Source organism: Chiloscyllium plagiosum, chromosome 37, assembly GCF_004010195.1.
Source record: "Chiloscyllium plagiosum isolate BGI_BamShark_2017 chromosome 37, ASM401019v2, whole genome shotgun sequence".
NCBI classification, from domain to species: Eukaryota; Metazoa; Chordata; class Chondrichthyes; order Orectolobiformes; family Hemiscylliidae; genus Chiloscyllium; species Chiloscyllium plagiosum.
In genome coordinates this window covers 2,548,315-2,568,644 of record NC_057746.1, presented here as the reverse complement: position 1 = coordinate 2,568,644, position 20,330 = coordinate 2,548,315, and the positions used below count along the sequence as shown (strand labels likewise).

At 41.1% G+C, this 20,330-nt stretch overlaps 1 protein-coding gene across 2 annotated transcripts; it reads left to right on the top strand.

Annotated features, from left to right (window-relative positions):
- Positions 1-9,626: 9,626 nt before the first annotated feature.
- LOC122541602 (zinc finger protein 271-like) lies at positions 9,627-19,985 on the top strand. Of its 2 annotated transcripts, none has more exons than XR_006309622.1 (2): positions 9,627-9,665; positions 16,609-17,315. XR_006309622.1 is itself a non-coding variant. In XM_043678470.1 (2 exons), exon 2 carries the CDS (start codon positions 18,146-18,148, stop codon positions 19,346-19,348), a length of 1,203 nt encoding a protein of 400 aa, XP_043534405.1. In that variant the 5' UTR covers positions 9,643-9,665; positions 17,716-18,145; the 3' UTR covers positions 19,349-19,985. The 2 variants fall into 2 exon arrangements, 1 of the variants encoding a protein (XP_043534405.1); XM_043678470.1 differs by lacking the exon at positions 16,609-17,315 and adding an exon at positions 17,716-19,985 and having other exon boundaries at positions 9,643-9,665.
- The last annotated feature ends 345 nt before the right edge of the window (positions 19,986-20,330 follow it).

The following is a 20,330-nucleotide window of genomic DNA, read 5'->3' as shown; positions in this document are numbered from 1 at the left end:
TGGTAGGTTTAACATATGAGGAACGGCTGAGGATCCTGGGATTGTTTTCATTGGAGTTTAGAAGATTAAGGGGAGATCTAATAGAAACTTACAAAATAATACATTGTTTGGAGAGGGTGGACGCTAGGAAATTGTTTCCGTTAGGCGAGGAGACTAGGACCCGTGGACACAGCCTTAGAATTAGAGGGGGTAAATTCAGAACAGAGATGCGGAGACATTTCTTCAGCCAGAGAGTGGTGGGCCTGTGGAATTCATTGCCACAGAGTGCAATGGAGGCTGGGACACTAAATGTTTTCAAGGCAGAAATTGATAAATTCTTGATGTCACAAGGAATTAAGGGCTACGGGGAGAACGCGGGTAAGTGGAGTTGAAATGCCCATCAGCCATGATTGAATGGCGGAGTGGACTCGATGGGCCGAATGGCCTTACTTCCGCTCCTATGTCTTATGGTCTTATCCACAAGGACACAGCTGGTTTTGGGAGGAGAGGTTGTGGTTTATCTTTTCTCTTCAGGATGGTCCTAGAGTAATGACCACTTTTGACAGAGGAAAGCAGGACCACTAGTGCTTGATGTGGATCAAACAATTCTGGTGAAATCAGTTGTGAGCAAGATATACTCAAATCTTCTTGCCTTCAACATTAGCAGCAGGAAGATGGACCAAAAGGATGAGAGTAAAGGTAATTTGAAGCATAGAATGCTGATATAGTTGAATGACAAACCAGATTGATAGCAACAGAAACATTGTGGTGCACAGAAGGCCAAAGATCAGGGAGTTGGGAATTAGAAAACACTGTCAAATTCGCCTGGGGGGGAAAAAAGGATCTTCCATGAATGGAACTGATTGGCTCATTTACTCATGTGATCACTGGATCTCTGTAACCATTGGTGGGTTTGTAAGTTGGAAACAAGTTCCATCCTGTGTTACCAAAATTCGGTGTCATTTTTGACCATCAGAATTGAGATCCAGACTAAAGGGATTTTAAAGAAACTTCTGTCTGCATTATTTTGAGAGAGTTTCCCCTGATGTGAGTGTGTGTGTGTGTGTTAGTAAAATGAGCCAGTTCTCACAAGTGGGTATGAGGTAGAATCAGACACTGCTTTAGTTGGTGATCTGACTTTTAGACAGACCCTCTTCAGGTGACAGGTGTTTGGTTAATACCATGGTGATTAGAATGATTGAATTTTACAGTACTGGAGGAGGTAATTCAACCTACCATGTCTATACCTGCTCCTGAATGAGCTGCCCAGCTAGTCACATTCTCCAGCCCAGTCTCTGTACTTCTCTGAATTCATCACTTTCAAATATATATCCAGCTCTCTTTTGAAACCTCGCATGGAATCCACCTCCGTTGCTCTCACAGGCAGTGCATTCCAAATCTCTGAGTAAAGACATTTCTCTTCATCTCACTCCTCGCTCTCAATTTTTGACAATCTTAAACCCTAGTTACTGGCATATTAGCTAATAGAAGCAGAATATCCTTCTTTACCCTGTCAAAATTGTTCATAGTTTTGAATACCTCAATAAAATCACCCCTTAGTCTTCACTACTCCAAGGACAATGAACCCAATTTCTCTAATTTTACCTTGTATCTAAAATACCTCATTCCTGGTATCATTCTGGTAAACCTCCTTTGTAATCTCTCCAGGACTTTAACAACCTTCCTTAAGTAAGGTGCCCAGAATTGAACACAATACTTCAAATATGGTCTGACCAATGATTTTTAAAGGGTAGCATCAATTGCTTGCTTTTATACTCTCTGTTTCTATTTATATACCCATGGATCCTATAAAGCTTCTAACCACTGTTTTAACTTTCCTGGCCACCATCAGGAGAATCTAGCACTTGAACCCTGAAGTTCTTCTGCTCTTGTATTCCCCTCAAAGTTGTACCATTGAAACTGTAATGTCTCTCCATGTATCTTCTACCAAAATTATTATCTCACATTTCTCTGTATTGAAATTCATTTGCCATGTGTCTGCCCATTTGGCCAACATGTAAAATTCACTATTCTCCTTAGCATTTTCTCTCATTTGCAGATGTAGAGATTTTGCTGTCAATACCCATTTCAAAATTGCGCATGTAAATCAGAAAAAGCAATCCTTGGGGAACACCACTTTCAACTTGTCTCCAGACTGAGAATTGCCAGTACCAATGCTTTGTTCCTTATATTTTAGCCAACTTCTGATCCATGCTGCCAAGAACCCATCAATCCAATGCTTTTAAATTTGCTCACCAACCTACCACATGGTACTAAATCAAATGCTTTCTGAGAGTCCAAATAACAACATCAAAAACACTACCCTCATTCCACTGCCTGTGTCACCTCACCAAAGAACTCAATTAAATTGTCAGACATGCCCTGCTCTTGACAAGCCATACTGACTGTTTAGTAATAACTTATTTTCCACTAAGTGTATATTTATCTTATCCTGTTTTATGGTCTTCTTCAGTTTTCCCACAATTGATGTTAAGCTGATAAGTCTATGTTTTCCTGGGTTATCCTTTGCACTTTTCTTAAACAACAGTGTCACATTTGCAATCCTCCAGTTCCCCGGGACTAATCCTATGTTCAGAGAAGCCTGGAAGATTTCTATCAACTTTTCCGCGATTTTCTCCCTTACCTCTCTCAGCAATCTGCGAAACATCCCATTCGGGCCTGGCAACTTCTGTACCTGGAGTGCTACCAGTCTTTTTAGCTCCTCTTCTTTATCTATCACTGTACTCTTCAGTTGCTCAATACCCACATTTTCAAATGGGCTGTTGTCACCATTTTCTAATTTGGTAAACACAAAAGAAAAGTATTCATTTAGTACCTCTGCAATACCTTTGCTTCAATGACCAGCTTATCCTACTTGTTCCTTATGAGCCTTTCCTAATCTTTTACTATTAATATGTTTGAACAACATTTGATTCAGCACAGCATGCCATCTTTTCCTCCTTGTTTGCCTTCCATATTTCCAGGCTTAATCTCTCTCCTATATTTGAGATACTCATCCTGATATTTATTGCTATTATTATTCTGGAGTGCATCATGTGCCTCCTTTTCTTCCTTTTCTTTTCATCGCTACCCTTAGTCATCCAGGCTACTCTAGCTTTAGATACCCCATATTTATTTCTGTATTTTCCTGTCTAGGAAAACTGAGTATGGTGAGGGAGTAGGATGAGTATCTACAGACCTGAGTTGCCACAGTTCATCATAGCTCAATGTAATAATAATGTGATATGTTCACCTTACACACTTGCAAGATTCATTTCATGTCCTGGGAAACATTGAATCATTTGCAAATGTTTTGTTATTGTAGGCTGAATATTGTGTTGTTTTTCAGCTGTTCTTTCCACTTTCAGTATAGATCTGTAATCCATAATAAATTTTGGCTTAACCCAAACTCTTTATAATTTATCAGCATGTTGTGTTCCTATTCACTAACATACAGGATCCTTGAGTAAGAATCCTGTACAATGTACATTGGTCAGTATTATTGTCAGCTGGGCTACTTTCCACATCAATGGATTTATAATTTACAGTTCACAGGAAGCAGAATATTTCCTGAAAAAAATGACTTGCATTTAAATATCAATGTTCACAAATTCAGGTAAATGATAGTAATTTAAATCCAATTAAATACTTTTGAAATATAGCCACTGTTGTGATTTGGCAGTCAATTTGCAGACAACAAGCTCCCATAAACAGAAATGTGATAATGATCAAATGATCTGTTTCAAGTTGATTGCAAGATCTAAATTAATCAGGACAAAAGGATACCACCCCCTGCTCTTCTCTAACCTGTGTCACAGGATCTTTACATTCACCTGAGAGGCCAAACAGACCAGCTCAGTCAATGGGCCAAGCAGTAGCAGATGGAGTTTATTTTAGATAAATGTGAGATACTGCATTTGGAAAGGCAAATCAGGACAGGACTTATACACTTAATGGTAAGGTCTTAGGGAGTATTGCTGAACAAAGAGACTTTGGAGTGCAGTCTTGTACTTACTTGAAAGTACACTTGCAGGTAGACAGGTAGCGAAGAAGACATTTGGTGTGCTTGCCCTTATTGGTCAGTGCATTGAGTATAGGAGTTGGAAGGTCATGTTGCAGCTGTAATGTACGTTGGTTAGGCCATTTTTGGAATACTGCATTTAATTCTGGTCTCCCTGCTATAGGAAGGAAGAACAAAAAAACACAGAACAGGCCCTTTTGCCCTTGATGTTACACCGACCTATGAACGAATCTAAGCTCACTCCTCTACACTATCCCATCATCATCCATGTGCTTATCCAAGGATTGTTTAAATTTCCCTCATGTGGCTGAGTTAACTACATTGGCAGGCAGGGCATTCCACGTCCTTACCACTCTCTGAGTAAAGGACCTGCCTCTGACATCTGTCTTAAATCTATCACCCCTCAATTTTTAGCTGTGCCCCCTTGTACAAGCTGACATCATCATCCTAGGAAAAAGATTTTCACTGTCTACCCTATCTAATCCTCTAATCACCTTGTATGTCTCTATCAAATCTCCTCTTATATTCTTCTTTCGAATGAGAACAGGCCTAAGTCTCTCAGCCTTTCCTCATAAGACCTTCCCTCCAGACCAGACAACATCCTGTTAAATCTCCTCTGCACCTTTTCCAGTGCTTCCACAACCTTCTTGTAATGGGGCAACCAGAAATGTACACAATATTCCAAGTGCGGCCTCACTAGACTTTTGTATAGTTGCAGCAAGTTGTGAAACTTGAAAGGGTTCAGAAACAATTTGCAAAAATGTTGCCAGGATTGGAATGTTTCAGCTATAGGGACAGGCTGAACAGGCTGGGGCTATTTTCCTTGGAGCATCGGAGACTGAGGGTTGATCTTATAGAAGTCTATAAAATCATGAGGGACATAGATAGGGTGAATAGCCAAGGTCTTTTCCCCAGAGTAGTGGAGTCCAAACCTAGACAACATAGGTTTGAGGTGACGGGAAAGATTTAAAAGGACGTAAGGGATACGTTTTCGCACAGAGAGTATGAGATGAGCTGCCAGAGGAGCTGGTGGACGCTGGTGCAATTACAACATTTAAAAGACCTCTGAATGTGTACATGAATAGGAAAGATTTACAGGGATATATGCCAAATGCTGGCAAATGGGACTAGATTTTTTTAGGATATCTGGTTGGCATGAACGAGTTGGACCAAAGTATCTGTTTCCATGCTGTACATTTCTGTAATTCTATAACTCATCAGCGAGATGATACCTTGGACTGGTACACTGTTCAGGTCTTTGGATTGAGATCTGAACTCACAACCTTCTGACTCAGAAACGAGAGTGCTGACTGAGACATGGTTGACAATAACTTAATATTTTATTGGAAAATAAGAATTAAGAGCAAGGGTTAGCCATTTGGTCCATCAAGCGTTTTCTACCATTCATACAAATCATAACATGATCATCTACCTCAAAGCCATCTTCCTGCTCCATCTTCAAATCCCTTGAAGTCTATCAATTTCTGTCTTGAAAATATTCAGTGATTTCATTGTAGTTGATTCACCTTCTAAGTCCCAAGGCTTAGTACAGAATGCTTTTCCCCTTCAAAACTGGAACCCTGAATGTTCAATTTGCTCTAACATAGCAAATGATTTGAGCTGTCAGTGTCAGCGTTGTCTTTGGACTGAATCTTATCATATTTTGGCTGAGTTAATTTCATCATGGTTCTTGAAACGTTTCTTTCTCTGAGCCTTAGTAAGGCTTTTTCACCATAATTGTACCAAATGCACCTCATTAACTATGTACTCTGCACCTCTCCGATGCTAACCAAATTCTCCCACTCGCCACAGGTGGAAGAAATCATCGATGTACACATATCCTGGAATAGACTGGCATCCCTGGTGCCAATGCCATCTTGATACCTCAGCCTTAATACTGAACACACACTGGCATTCTGGAGTTACCCTTCTATGGCAACATTATGGACAGCAGCCAAAACCTACACTGTTTATGGCATGGCTGACACTTCCTCATATGCAGCAACTGGGTTGATAAAATGGAGTTGTGTATCACCACCAGGCCATCTAGCTTAGCCAGCCTTAGGCATATCCACTCTTCCTGCTCTCTCCAGTCATTGCTACTCTTTCCCCAGTGTAGACCAGCATTTGATCATTGTTCAGTGGGGGAACCACCACAGAGAGACCTTCAAAAAATGTCAAAGATTATCTTTTAATTATAATCACCAAAAGCAAACAGAAACCAAATGAACAGAAGATGCATTTTTCCTCCAGAATATAACAAACCGCTTGCATGTTAGCCAAAATTGCTCCTGTTCTCCCTGCTCCTTAGCATCTATCACATCGCCTTGTTACCTGCTGAGATTGTGCAGAGCACACGACGCTACAATGATGTGACATACTCTACCGTGCATTGCCCCCCTCCCCCAAAGCACACATGCACCCTTACACTCCAAGAGTGGTCCATGTAGCAGAATCTCATCTTTAGCAGCACTGTTGTCTGCTCCATTACAGCCCTGGTCGAAGTATGGGCAGCACTGTATTGGTTGGGGTTGTATAATGGTGTCATGACCCATGATTGCAATGGATAGCCTTTGCCTGCCAGTACCATCCTTGTCAGGTACCTGTACCCCCAAATAAAGCAAGTACATGAGAGTGCTCCAAGATGCAAGAGTTGTGGCAGCTGCCAGGGTATACACCTCCAAGAGATGGAACCAATTATCACAGATCCCCTGCACATTAATGGAATACAAGTCCTTCCTACTGCTGAGATGTGATGCATTGTGATATCACAACTTAGTTGTGTACTGTTGCCGGCACTCTGCATCAAAAGGCACCCAGTTGTGTGGCTGAAGTGACACTCAGTAGCAGCGGTGTATACTATCTACAAGATGCACTATAGAAATTCACTGAGATCCTTAGACAGCACCTTCCAAACTCACAACCACTTCCAGCTAGAAGGACAACAGCAGCAGATACACGGGAATACCACCACCATCTGAGTCACACACTATTATGACCTGTAAATATATTGCCATTGTCACTGGGTCAAAGTCCTGGAATTCCCTTCTAAAGGCATTGTGGGTCAATCCACAGAAGGTGACTGCAACAGCTCAAGAAGGCAATTCACCACCACCTTCTTAAGGGCAACTAGGGATAGGCAATAAATGCTGGCCAGCTAGCGATGCCCACATTCCATGAGTGAATAAAAACAAAAATATTTCTACTGCCTGAACTGAGTTGGTCCAGCAATTTTCCTTTTGTTTCATTCAGATCTGCAGTTCTTTGTTTTGTATTATTTTATTTCCAATCAATGTGATTGATCTGGAGTAGTGTAACCACAGGAACAATGTTGTCTCCATGTTTAAACACCAGGTTATAGTCCAACAGGTTTAATTGGTAGCACACTAGCTTTCGGAGCGACGCTCCTTCATCAGGTGATAGTGGAGGGCTCAATCCTGACACACAGAATTTATAGCAAACATTTAGTGTGATGTAACTGAAATTATACATTTAAAAATTGATTGTCTGTTAAGCCTTTCATCTGTTAGAATACAGTGATAGTTTCACTTCTTTCATGTGTAAATCACAAAACCTTTTTTTTAACAAAGTTGCATTCTCGGGTTAGCTGTTAACAATGGTGATAGCTAGACAATATGTTGAAGGTGTTGGCCCCCTGTGTTCTCTATTTATGCCATGATATTTAGATTGATTCTAATCTAAAAAGTGATAATGGCGTTTTACATAAATTCATGTAGTTTTTGAGCTCAGTGTTCTACATGAATGCATGCAGTTTTGGGTGTGTGTGGGTGTCTGTGTGCGCGTATGTGTGTCTGTGTGTATAGGAGTGCTTGTGTGTGTGTGAGAGTGTGTGTGTGTAGGATTATCTGTATGTGTGGTGGTCACCTGTAATGTGACATGAACCCAAGGTCCCGGTTGAGGCCCTCCCTATGGGTACCGAACTATCAGCCTCTGTTTGGCCACTTTTCTCTGTTGCCTGTCCCGAAGTCCACCTTCGAGGATGGTCACCCGAAGGTCCGAGGCTGAATGTCTTGGACCACTGAAGTGTTCCCCAACTGGGAGGGAACCCTCCTGTATGTTGATTGTTGTGCGGTGTCCATTTATCCGTTGTCGTAGCCTTTGCTCGGTTTCCACAATGTACCATGCCTCCAATCCATGTTTCCTGATATTGTTCTCATGCTTCTCTATGGAACTTTCCTCCCTCCGGTGCATATGCTGATTCCACCACTTAACGTCATCACTGTCTTGGATATTGTCGGTCTTCCTCTTCTGATCCGCTGTCAAACACATCCGAGGATGCACAACTCATACTGACGTTGTCTGTTTGAAATCCTCTGAAAATGAAAAATGCTATCTGTCAAACATTTACCAGCCAGATCTGAGACAGCAGCTGCAAAAAATGAAGTTTTATTCAGATGGGAAAATGACTAATTTAAATCCCTACCTCACCTCCACTTGCTCCAGAAATATTTGTGATTTGGAGATGCCGGTGTAGGATTGGGGTGTACAAAGTTAAAAATCACACAACACCAGGTTATAGTCCAACAGGTTTAATTGGAAGCACACTAGCTTTCAGGGCGCCGCTACTTCATCAGCTGATAGTGGAGGACACAATTCTAAGACACAGAATTTATAGCAAAAATTTACAGTGTGATGTAACTGAAATTATACATTGAAAAATACTTTGATTGTCTGTTGAGTCTTTCAACTGTTCGAATACCATGATAGTTTCACTTCTTTCATGTGTAAATCACAAAACCTTTTTTTTGAAAGTTGCATTCTCAGGTTAGCTGTAACAATGTGTGTTAGCTAGACAATATGTTGAGGTGTTAGCCCCCTGTGTTCACTGTCGAAGCCATGATGTTTAGATTGATTCTAATCTAAAAAGTGAGATAACAGAGCTTTACATGAATTCATGCAGTTTTTGAGCAAAGTACAATGTAACTCTGCAAGTACAAATTCACCTCACCAAATATATGTGTGCATGTGGGTCTTTGTCTGTGTATGTGTGTGTGTGTCTGTCTGGGTTAGGGCTTGTGAGTGCAACAGAGAGTGTATATGTGTGTGTAGTGAGTGTAGAGCGCACACATATATTTTGTGGGGTGAATTTGTACTTGCAGAGTTACATTGTGCTTTGCTCAAAAACTGCATGAATTCATGTAAAACCCTGTTATCCCACTTTTTAGATTAGAATCAATCTAAACACCATGGCTTAGACAGAGAACACAGGGGGCTAACACCTTCAACATATTGTCCAGCTAACATCAATTATTACAGTTAACCTGAGAATGCAACTTTAAAAAAAAAGGTTTTGTGATTTACACATGAAAGAAGTGAAACTATCATGGTACCCGAACAGATGAAAGACTCAACAGACAATCAAGGTATTTTTCAATGTATAATTTCAGTTACATCACACTGTAAATTTTTGCTATAAATTGTGTCCTCCACTATCACCTGATGAAGTAGCGGCGCTCTGAAAGCTAGCGTGTTTCCAATTAAACTGTTGAACTATAACCTGGTGTTGTGTGATTTTTAATAGAAATATTTGGATTGACTGTGAGAGACGTCAATCAGAGAGCCCACCCACTCTGCCCATTGTCTCCTCTTCCTCTTCCAGAGCTGGTTCACTTCCTATAGGGACTGAAAACCAAGTGAGGAGATGGTGAGTGAAGGAGCAGCTTTTATACAAATTGTATCCCATAATATCCACACCAACCTTCAGGCAGTCTGACTATCCTGTGGGCAGTCAGGGGTGGAAATGTCCCTTATGCTGGGAGAGCTGTTTACTCGGTGCTTTGTGCTGAGCTGTTTGACAGGAGCTTTGTGTTGGATATTGGGTGCGTTTATTGGAAGCACTTTCATTCTGATTTCCAGCCTGAGTTTTGTTGATGGCTCATTCCTGAATATGAGAAAATGAGATGTAATTATCTGGGAGGTGCAGAGTGTCTGGGGATTCTTACTGATTTCCGAGTGTTGAATTCCGTATGTGTGTCGGAAGCTAATTATTGTCTAGTCGACCATCATTTTACAGTTCCTCTGAGGGAATTTTGCTTTGGTGAGATGTATGGGGGGAAAGCATGGGTAGGTGCAGTGCTGAGGGAGTGGGAGATTGTACGTCAGAATAGGAGTCAGATATTTAGTGTCTTAAGTATGTCCCACATTCAGCAAGATCAGGGTGGTTCTGTGATCAAGCTCTATATTTCTGCCCTTTCTCCCATCCCTTCAAACAGGGGCGCAATCTCAGCATTAGGGGTAGACCCTTTAGAAATGAGGAGGAATTTCTTCAGCGAGAAGGTGTTGAATCTGTAGAACTCATTCTCTCTGAAGGCTGTGGAGACCAAGTTATTGAGTGTACTTAAGACAGAGATGGATAGGTTCTTGATTTGTAAGGGGATCAATGGTGATGGGGGGAAGGAGAATGAGGTTGAGAACCATATCAGCCATAATTGAATGGCAGAACAGACTGCATGGGCCAAATGGGCTAATTCTGTTCCTCTATCTTATGGTCATCGACCTTGGATGAGCAAAATTCAATTAGTCTCACACATTACACATTACACTTATTATTAGATTAGATTTACGACAGTATGGACACAGGCCCTTTGGCCCAACAAGTCCACATCAACCCTCCGATGAGTAACCCACCCAGACCCATTCACCTACCCTATATTTACCCCTGACTAATGCACCTAACGTTATGGGCAATTTAGTATGGCCAATTCACGTGATCTGCACAATTTTGGATTGTGGAAGGAAACCAGAGCACCCAGAGGAAACCCCCCACGCAGACACGGGGTAAATGTGCAAACTTTACACAGACAGTCGCCCGAGACGGGAATCAAACCTAGGTCCCTGGTGCTGTGAGGCAGCAGTGCTAACCACAAAATGACTGTGCTGTCCACCCATTATGATTTGTGGAAGTGAGTTCAAATCTTCTTCCACACTGAGTGTGTCAAAGCAATTCCTCATTTCATCCCTGAAAGGTCTGGCTCTGATTTTTAAATGATGACCTGGCTTTATCCTCTCCAACCAATAAAAATAATTGATCTATATTCACCCTGTCATATCTCAAAAATGTTGATATTATTACACTTTAACTTTCTAAACATTGGGAATTTATCCCCAGTTTGTTTAATTTCAAATCAACACTGCACACCCTCCAAGTTTAATATCTCCTTCCTGTAGTGAGGTGTGCAAAATTGCTACCTGTATTCCAGGTGTGGTCAAACTGGGGCTTTGTGTCACTGAAACATGACTTCTACCTGAGGATGTACTTCACTGTCAGAGGGGAGCAATTTGTAAGGATGCACTCTCAGAAGGCCACATAGGGCCATGGTGGAATCACATCTGAAATACCGTGTATGGTTTTGGTCTCAGTGGTTCAGAAAGGATGCAATTGCATTAGAACCAGTTTGGATAAGATTATTTTGAGAATGAATGTTAACTTATAAGGAAACATGAAGTTGCTTGTGCCAGTACCTCTTGGAGCTTTGAAGAGAGAAAAGTAATCTTGTTGAAATATATCGAAACCAGAGAAAAACTTATAGGGTGAATATTGGGAAGATGTTTCCAATTACCAAGGAAAATAGAACCAGTCACACAGTTTAAAAGTGAGGTCTCCCTTCAAGACAGAGTTGAAAAGAATTTTATTTTCTCACTGCTATTATTCAATGGATTCCCCTGCTCAGAAAGCGGCAGAGGCTGTGTCATTGACTGTATTCAAGATTGAGTTAGATAGATTTTTGACAAACAATGACACCAAGAGTTATAGAGAAAGTACAGCTGAGACCACAATTATATTAACACCAGCATGGACCAGTCAGGCCAATTAATCTGTTTTTGTTATGTGAGAACCAATAGGAATATCACAGGTTGAGGGGAAAGGTGAGAATGCAAATAGGAGAAGCAAAGAAGGTTAAGGGGTGATCTGATCAAAGTCTTCAAGATATTAATAGGAAAAGACAGGTTAGATAAAAATAAAGTATTTCTACTTGTTGGGGATTCTAGAACTAGGGGGCATAGTCTGAGAATTATAACCAAATAGTTAGAAGAGATTTTAGGAAACAGTTCTACATACAAAAGGTGGTAAAGGTTTGAAATTCTGTTCTACATAAAGTAAAAGATGTAGGATCAGTTGTGAATTTTAAATCTGAGATAGATGCAATTTTGGTTAAGCAAAGGTATTAAGATATATGAGCCAAAATACAGGTATATGGATTTAAGCCACATACCAGCCAGCATTGAATGGTGGAACAGGCTCAAGGGGCTGGGTGGAGCCTATGCCTGTTCCTATTTCCATTGTGGAACTATGAGAAAAAACTAGCAACTAATGTAAAGAGAAATCACAAAGTCTTCCATAGGTACATAAATGATCAGAAGAGTGGTTAAAGGAAGAGTCGGGCTGATCAGAGACCTAAAGGGGATCTACAGACAGAGGCAAGGGCACAGGTATTAAATTAATATTTTGCATCTACTTTTACAAAAGGGTAGGATGCTGCCCAGGCCATGGTGACAGATGAAGAATCTATGTCACTGGAGATGTTCAAATTTAATAAGGAAGAAGTTTTGGATAGATTTTTGACACTCAGAATTGACAAGATACCAGATGAGATGTATTGAAGGATTTTGAAGGAAGTTAGGATAAAAATTGCGGGTGCTGTAACCTTTCAGTCTTCCCTGGACTTGGGGAAGTTCTCTGAAGACTGCAGGATTGCAAACAATTCAGTCATGTTCAGGAAAAAGCTCTAAGGATTATCCCAGCAATTACAAACAAACTAGTTTACCTTCAGTGGTGGGAAAATTTCTTGAAACAATTATTTGGAATAGAATCAGAATTCACATGGAAAAAGGTCAGTTGATTTGGAAGAGTCAGCATGGATTTCTAAAGTAGACATTGTGTTGTACTAACTTGAGTTTTTTGATCGGTAACAGAAAGGCTTGATGAAGGTAATGCTGTTTACATGATATAGGTTCCAGAAGATGTTTGTTACAGTGACCCACAGCAGATTTGTGAGGGAAGTTATAGGTCATGGTATAAAAGGGATAGTAGCAAAGTGGGTATAAAATTGGCTGAGTGATAGAAAACAGACATTATGGTCATAGAGTCATAGAGGTGTACAGCATGGAAACAGACCCTTCGGTCCAACCCGTCCATGCCGAACAGATATCCCAACCCAATCTAGTCCCACCTGCCAGCACCCGGCCCATATCCCTCCAAACCCTTCCTATTCATATACCCATCCAAATGCCTTTTAAATGTTGCAATTGTACCAGCCTCCACCACTTCCTCTGGCAGCTCATTCCATACACGTACCACCCTCTGTGTGAAAAAGTTGTCCCTTAGGTCTCTTTTATATCTTCCCCCTCTCACCCTAAACCTATGCCCTCTAGTTCTGGACTCCCCGACCCCAGGAAAAAGACTTTGTCTATTTATCCTATCCATGCCCCTCATAATTTTGTAAACCTCTATAAGGTCACCCCTCAACCTCTGACACTCCAGGGAAAACAGCCCCAGCCTGTTCAGCCTCTCCCTATAGCTCATATCCTCCAAACTTGGCAACATCCTTGTAAATCTTTTCTGAACCCTTTCAAGTTTCACAACATCTTTCCGATAGGAAGGAGACCAGGATTGCCCGCAATATTCCAACAGTGGCCTAACCAATATCCTCAACATGACCTCCCAATTCCTCTACGCAATACTCTGACCAATAAAAGAAAGCATACCAAATATCATCTTCACTATCCTATCTACCTGCGACTCCGCTTGCAAGGAGCTATGAACCTGGACTCCAAGGTCTCTTTGTTCAGCAACACTCCCTAGGACTTTACCATTAATAAATACCATAAATAATCATTCAACAATCAAAATTATCAAACAATATTTCCAGAGACACTTTTTCTTCAAACTGCATGGTCAATGGATATTTTTCAAACTGGAGGAAACTTTTTGGTAGAGACCCTCAAGAGGTTGATATTGGGGCCCTTGTTTCTCCTCATATATATTAATGATGTGCAGGGGACAATTTCACAGTTTGCAGATAACACTAAACTTGAAACTGTGTGGATGATGGAACTCCAAAAGGACATTGATAAGTTGATGAAGTGGGTAGCAGATGAGTTTCAGTGCATTAAGTGTGAGATAATGCATTTTGGTCAGAAAACACTGAAAGACAATATTAAATAGGGGGTAACAATTCTAAATGAGGTGTAGAAGTGGAGGGATTTGGGTGTATAGGTGCACCGATCATTAAAAGTGGCAAGACAGATGGAGAAAGCAGTAAATAAAGCATAGTGTTCTCAGCTTTATTAATAGAGGCATAGCGCATAAAAGCAGGGAGGTGATGTTGTCTTGTACAAGAAACTTGCAAAATGTTAACTGGAGTTTTGTGTACAGTTGTAGATGCCACATTATAGAAAGGTGTGTGTGTGTGTATATATATATTAAATATGTTGGAGGAAGTGCAGAAGAAAGTTACAAGAATGGTTCCAGAAATAAGAAACTTCAGTTATGAGGATTCTTTCTAGAAATTGGGACTGCTCCCCTTGGAGAGAAGAAGGCTGAGAGAAGATTTGCTAGAAATTTTCAAAACCGAGAGCATAAATTTAATGCAATGTGCAGATATGTAAGGATGATATAAGAAAACATTTTTTCACACAGCGAATAGTTAAGGTATGTAATATGCTGCCTAAAACTGTGGTGGAAGCAGGTTCAACTAAGCCATTCATTAGACATTATTTTTGGATGGTAATGGTATTGGGAAAATATAGGAGATTGTGGTAACATTGGTTCTATTCCCTCATGCCAATAGGCTGAATGGCCTTCTGCGCAGTAATATTTCTGTGATTCTGTGTAACCTTCTGTGGTTGGATTTAAACTCAAAGGGCCAGATATTCGCAACAATTTTGGAGACTTTTTGCAGCTTCCAAAATTATAGGAAGTAATTGGATATTGAATTCCTGCCCCCATTTCTATGCTTTTTAATGGTGGGTAAGGATCTCTGTAACTAATGATGTGAAGTGTTTAAATCCCCATCCGTTTAAATTTCAAGAAAACACAGACTTTCCTGTCAGAGAGAGATGAAAAATAAATTGTATTCCATCAGTTCCAGCACTTCTTTGTTGACATTTCCCTCAGGGTTACCATTGTGTCGTTGTGAGTGCTTGGATGCTGTCCAAAGTTCAAATGATTTCAAAGGGGAAATTTGAAGTTCATAATTTGATTGACAGTCAATCAGGATAGTGATTAATTACCTGCCTGAAGTAGAGTTATGAATATATGGTCGTAATGCATTAATTACATAAGAGGTAAATTATATTGAAGGACACATTACATTTTCAGAACCTTTGTCTGAACTTTCACTCCTGACTCTCAAGCACAGAGTTGGGAAAATTCACAACTGGGAGAAAGAGCTCTAGACACACGAATTTTCAATCCACAGGAGTGGGTATTAGTTTGAATCAGAGCTACAAACCTGGAAAAAGCTCATGGAGGTAGGCTGTGGGAAAGGTTCACCTCAATGCTTTGGCATTTTGTCTGGCCTGGTGTACCTTTACAGTTCCCTCTAGAATCATTTGATTGGACATTTCCATTGATAGTTTGAACAGAAAAAAGCAAAAGAAAAGCCTTCAGTCCTCACTGCCCATACTACAAATTCCCCTGCCCATTCAATGCATGCCACATCAAACACCCACAGTTCATGCCTGAACAGTTCTCACTCTTCCAATGTGTTGATTTGTTTTTACACACATATATGTCGACTTCTAACAGTTCCAAAGAACACTGTATCTCTCCAAAACATACCTTGGACCTATCCAAAAGCCTACCTCACCTCTCTAAAGAAGAGTTTAACCTTTACACCCTCTCTTGTTAAGTCCCAGAAGAGAACGCTGTATCTGACTGAAGGCAGCTGCTGTTTCACATATGCGTTGACTTCGTACGTGTGAAGGACAACCCATTTACAGTTAGGATGGCACATCTGCCTCACAGCAAGAGACACCGGGGTTCAGTTCTAGCCTCAGGCAACTGTGTGGAGTTTGCACGTTCTCCCTGTGTTTGCATGGATTTCCTCCCACAGTCCAAAGGTGTGCAGATTACGTGGATTGGCCATGCTAAATTGCCCATAATATCTAGGGATGTGTAGGTTAGGTGGATTAGCCATGGGAAATGCAGGGTTATAGGGTAGGGGGATGAGTTTGGGCGGGATGCTCCTCACACAATCCCTGTGGACTTGTTGGGCCAAATGGCCTGTTTCCACACTGTAGGGATTCTCAGGATTCCTGTTCTCGCCACCCCTTGGTGAACATAGTCAGCGCCAGATTTGTGACAGGCCTCCCACATTTGGCTTCTAACAAGAAATTGCTAATCTGGGAGTCTTTCAGTCGTGGTGAAGATGCATGTCTTGATTTTCTTTCTGCTTAGCGTGGCCCCTGAGGTCTGCCTATGGTGAATATTTAGTTAGTTCATATGAAAGCTAATTGCTCAGGATCATGGAAGGTTGGGATAAAGAGGGCCATGAGAGGGTGGGAATATGATTTTGGCAGTTAATTATCATGATGTAGAGGTGCTGGAGTCAGAATTCCTTTTAATTTCTTTTTCATCTGCACAGATCTCTCAGGTCTGGAACTGGACGTTGATGCTGTGATCCACAGCTGATATGGAATGTTGGGGTGGCTGCGCACATGCAGTTTAGAGGGAAGATTGGCAGTGTGGAAGGGCTGAAGACCACAAATGTTTAAAAAAAAATTAGATGGCATAAAGGTGGACCTTTTAACCAGCTTGCTTCGGCACTTGAATATCCCTGTGGTCTACTTCAATTTGCATCCAGTGGCAGCAGACCTGACAATATCTCACTCTCTCCTCACTAATTGCAAATAGGACTTAATTGGACATTTTGCACCGGGTCTAAAAACTCAGGAAATTTCCCATGAGCTATCCATTTTTGTAGCGAAACTCTGTTCCACAATTCTGACAAAGAGTCAATGGAAATGAAATGTTAACTGTTTCTGTCTCTCTGCAGATGCTTCCAAACCTGCTGAGTTTCTCCAGAAATTTCCGTCTTTACCACAATCTGTATTGTTAATCCAGCTCCATAACAATTCAGCTGTCATACCTGGTAACACATTTATTAAAATGTCTTTTTATGCCTTGTTAAAGATTTTACCTGAAGACCTCCCCCTTTAGTGTATCAAATTATCTGATTTCTCAAGATAAACCAGAAGACTTCAATCAGCTACACTGAAGCAATATTTCCTCAGTTATAGAAATTCCTGCTAAGTCTTATTTCTTTAAATAAATTGAAATCAGTGGATGAAATTTCTTAATCAGATTTATCTTTTTGTTACACTAAACACATTCTCTAAGGGTAATACTGGTGTTCACCAACATGACTTAATCTCATAGTGAACTGATAACTCATTTTACACTGCACTTGATTCTTTTCTATTGCCCTCAAGGTGTCTGGAAAGTTGGGATATGGGTAGAGGAAAGAAAGTAGCCACCTTGTCTGCTCTGGTCACTATTTCGTGTCCCTGCTAGAAACAGAAGGTGTGTAACTGTCAGGTGAGGAAGAAGAAAGGATTTGGATATGATTCCCACACTGGGGAATTACAGACTGGCACTCTCTATAGAATAGTTTCTATCTGAGGAGTCAGCCCCTTCAGCAAAGGAGGAGTGGGATTTGAAGGAAATCATGCTTCCTTTTCCTGTTTTACAGAAGGATTGCATTATACTACACCAGAGAATCAGAGAGGATAAATACCACAGTTAGATGCTGACCATCACCCAAGAAACAACTGCACAACTGTGGGGAGAAATCCAATCCCTCTGTAATATTGCTCAACACAGAGAAAGTTGGGCAGTGAAACCATCATCTGGATGTTGGATTGGGTCAAGGGCATTTGACATATCACCAGATCTGAAACTGGTCAGTGGTATGGAGCCTTCCATTAGAACCAAACTTTCTGAAGGTTTGGCAATGGTCAGGGTGAGGCCCGGAAAAAGTGTATGAACCTCATGAACTACTGACTCATTCCTATTGATGACAGACTATTCAAATGTGAGGTTGTGAGGAGAACTGCACAGGCTCATAGAATCACCTAACACACAAGGTTTATTGTCCAACCTGTTAACACAAGAACAGCTTCATGGAAGAGAAACCGTTCAAATGTGAGTTCTGTGTCCGAGCTTTCACAAAGTCTTCAGCACTTGTTCAACACCAACGTATTCACACAGGGGAGAAACCATTCACGTGTGAGGTGTGTGACAAATCCTTTTCACAATCATCAAATCTCCGTGTGCACAAGTGCATTCAGAAAAATGAGAATCTATTCACATGTAAGGTGTGCAACAAATCATTCTCGCAGTCATGGACTCTCCGTGTGCACCTGCGAATCCACACGGGAGAGAAACCTTTCACATGTGCTGTGTGCAACAAATCATTCTCACAGCCATCGACCCTCCGTGACCACCAACGCATTCACACGGGAGAAAAACCATTCACATGCGAAGTCTGTGACAAAGCATTCAGGCAGTCATCAAACCTTCGCGAACACCAACGTATTCACACTGGGGAGAAACCATTCAAGTGTGAGATGTGCAAAAAATCCTTCTCATGGTTAACAAACCTCCGTGCACACCAACGCATTCACACAGGGGAAGAAGCAGTCAAGTGTGAGGTATGTGACAAAGTCTTCACACAGTTAAGGAGTCTCCTGCTACATCAGACAACCCACACAGGGGAGAAACCCTTCAAATGTGAGGCTTGTAATAAAGGTTTTGCAACATCCTCAACTCTCCTGATACACCAGAGGATTCACACAGGGGAGAAACCCTTCAAATGTGAATTTTGTGAGATGGCTTTCAACCAAACCTCTGATCTCTTGAGACACCAGTTGATTCACACAGGGGAGAAACCCTATAAATGTGACGTGTGCGATCGAACTTTCACACAGTCATCGACACTTGGTAGACACAGACGCATTCACACTGGGGAGAAGCCGTTCAAGTGTGAGATGTGTGACAAATTATTCTCAGATTCATCGCACCTCCACAGACACCGAAGGACTCACACTGGAGAGAAACCTTTCACGTGTCAAGTGTGTAACAAATCATTCTTGAGATCATCAAACCTCCGTGCCCACCAATGCATTCACGCTGGGGAAATGCCATTCAAGTGTAAGGTGTGTGGCAAGGGCTTTGCAGAATCATCAGCCCTGCTGAAACACTGGCACATCCACACAGGGGAGAAACCATTCACGTGTGAGGTGTGTGACAAATCATTCTCACAGCTAGGAAACCTCTGTGTGCACAAATACATTCACAAAGTTGAGAATCTCTCATCATGCTAAATGTGCACGAAATCATTCTCTGACTTATCATCCTTCTATGCACACCAACACACCCAGAGAGGAAAACCTTTTCCCTGCAAGGTGTGTAACAGTCCTTCTTAAGTTTGTCAGACCTTATATTCCATCAGGGGATCCACACAGAGGAGGAAGTCTTCAATTGTGAACTTAGAGTGTTTTAACTGCAAGAAGCTGAACCATTTTGCACACAGTTGTTCTTCCTGGTGTTGTAGATACTTATATATGCATGTATTTGTTTTTAGTTTCCAGGTTTAAATGGTAGAATATTATTGCAAGGTGAAAGGATGAACAAAGGGATGTATTGCTGCAATTGTACAGGGCATCAATGAGATCATTCATGGAGTATACAGTTTTACTATACTATACCATGTACAGTTTTGGTCTCCATAATTAAGAAGGGATATAAATACAATAGAAACAGTTCAGTGAAGATTCACTCAGCTAAGGTTGGACAGATCAAGCCTGTGTCCATTGATTTTGGAGGAATGAAAAGTTACTTAATTTAAATGAATAAGATCCTCTGGGGACTTCACCGGGAGACCCTTGTAATGTTCTGGGGACCTGGCTTCAAATTCCACCAAGGTAGATGGTGTAATTTGAATTCAGTAAAACAAAATTGTAATTAACAGTCTAATGACCATGAATCCATTGTCGATTGTTGGGAAAACCCATCTGGTTCACTAATGTCCTTCAGGGAAGGAAACTGCGATCCTTATCAGGCCTTGACTACATGTAACTCCAAAACAACAGCAATGTGGTTGACTCTTAACTGTCTTCAGGGATTGGTAATTAATGCTGGCCTAAGAGCAGTGAGTGAATAAAAACGATCCCTCTGCACTGAAGCACTCTGACGTTTCTCTCCATTTAGATAATAGGTTGATTTTCTATTCCTCCAATCAAACTGGATAACCACACACTTATCCATGTTATACTACATCTGCCATGTTTTGGCCCATTCACCTAA

Coding starts and splice junctions, on each gene's coding strand:
- LOC122541602 (XM_043678470.1), top strand. CDS start 18,146: ATGGAAGAGAAACCGTTCAAATGTGAGTTCTGTGTCCGAGCTTTCACA.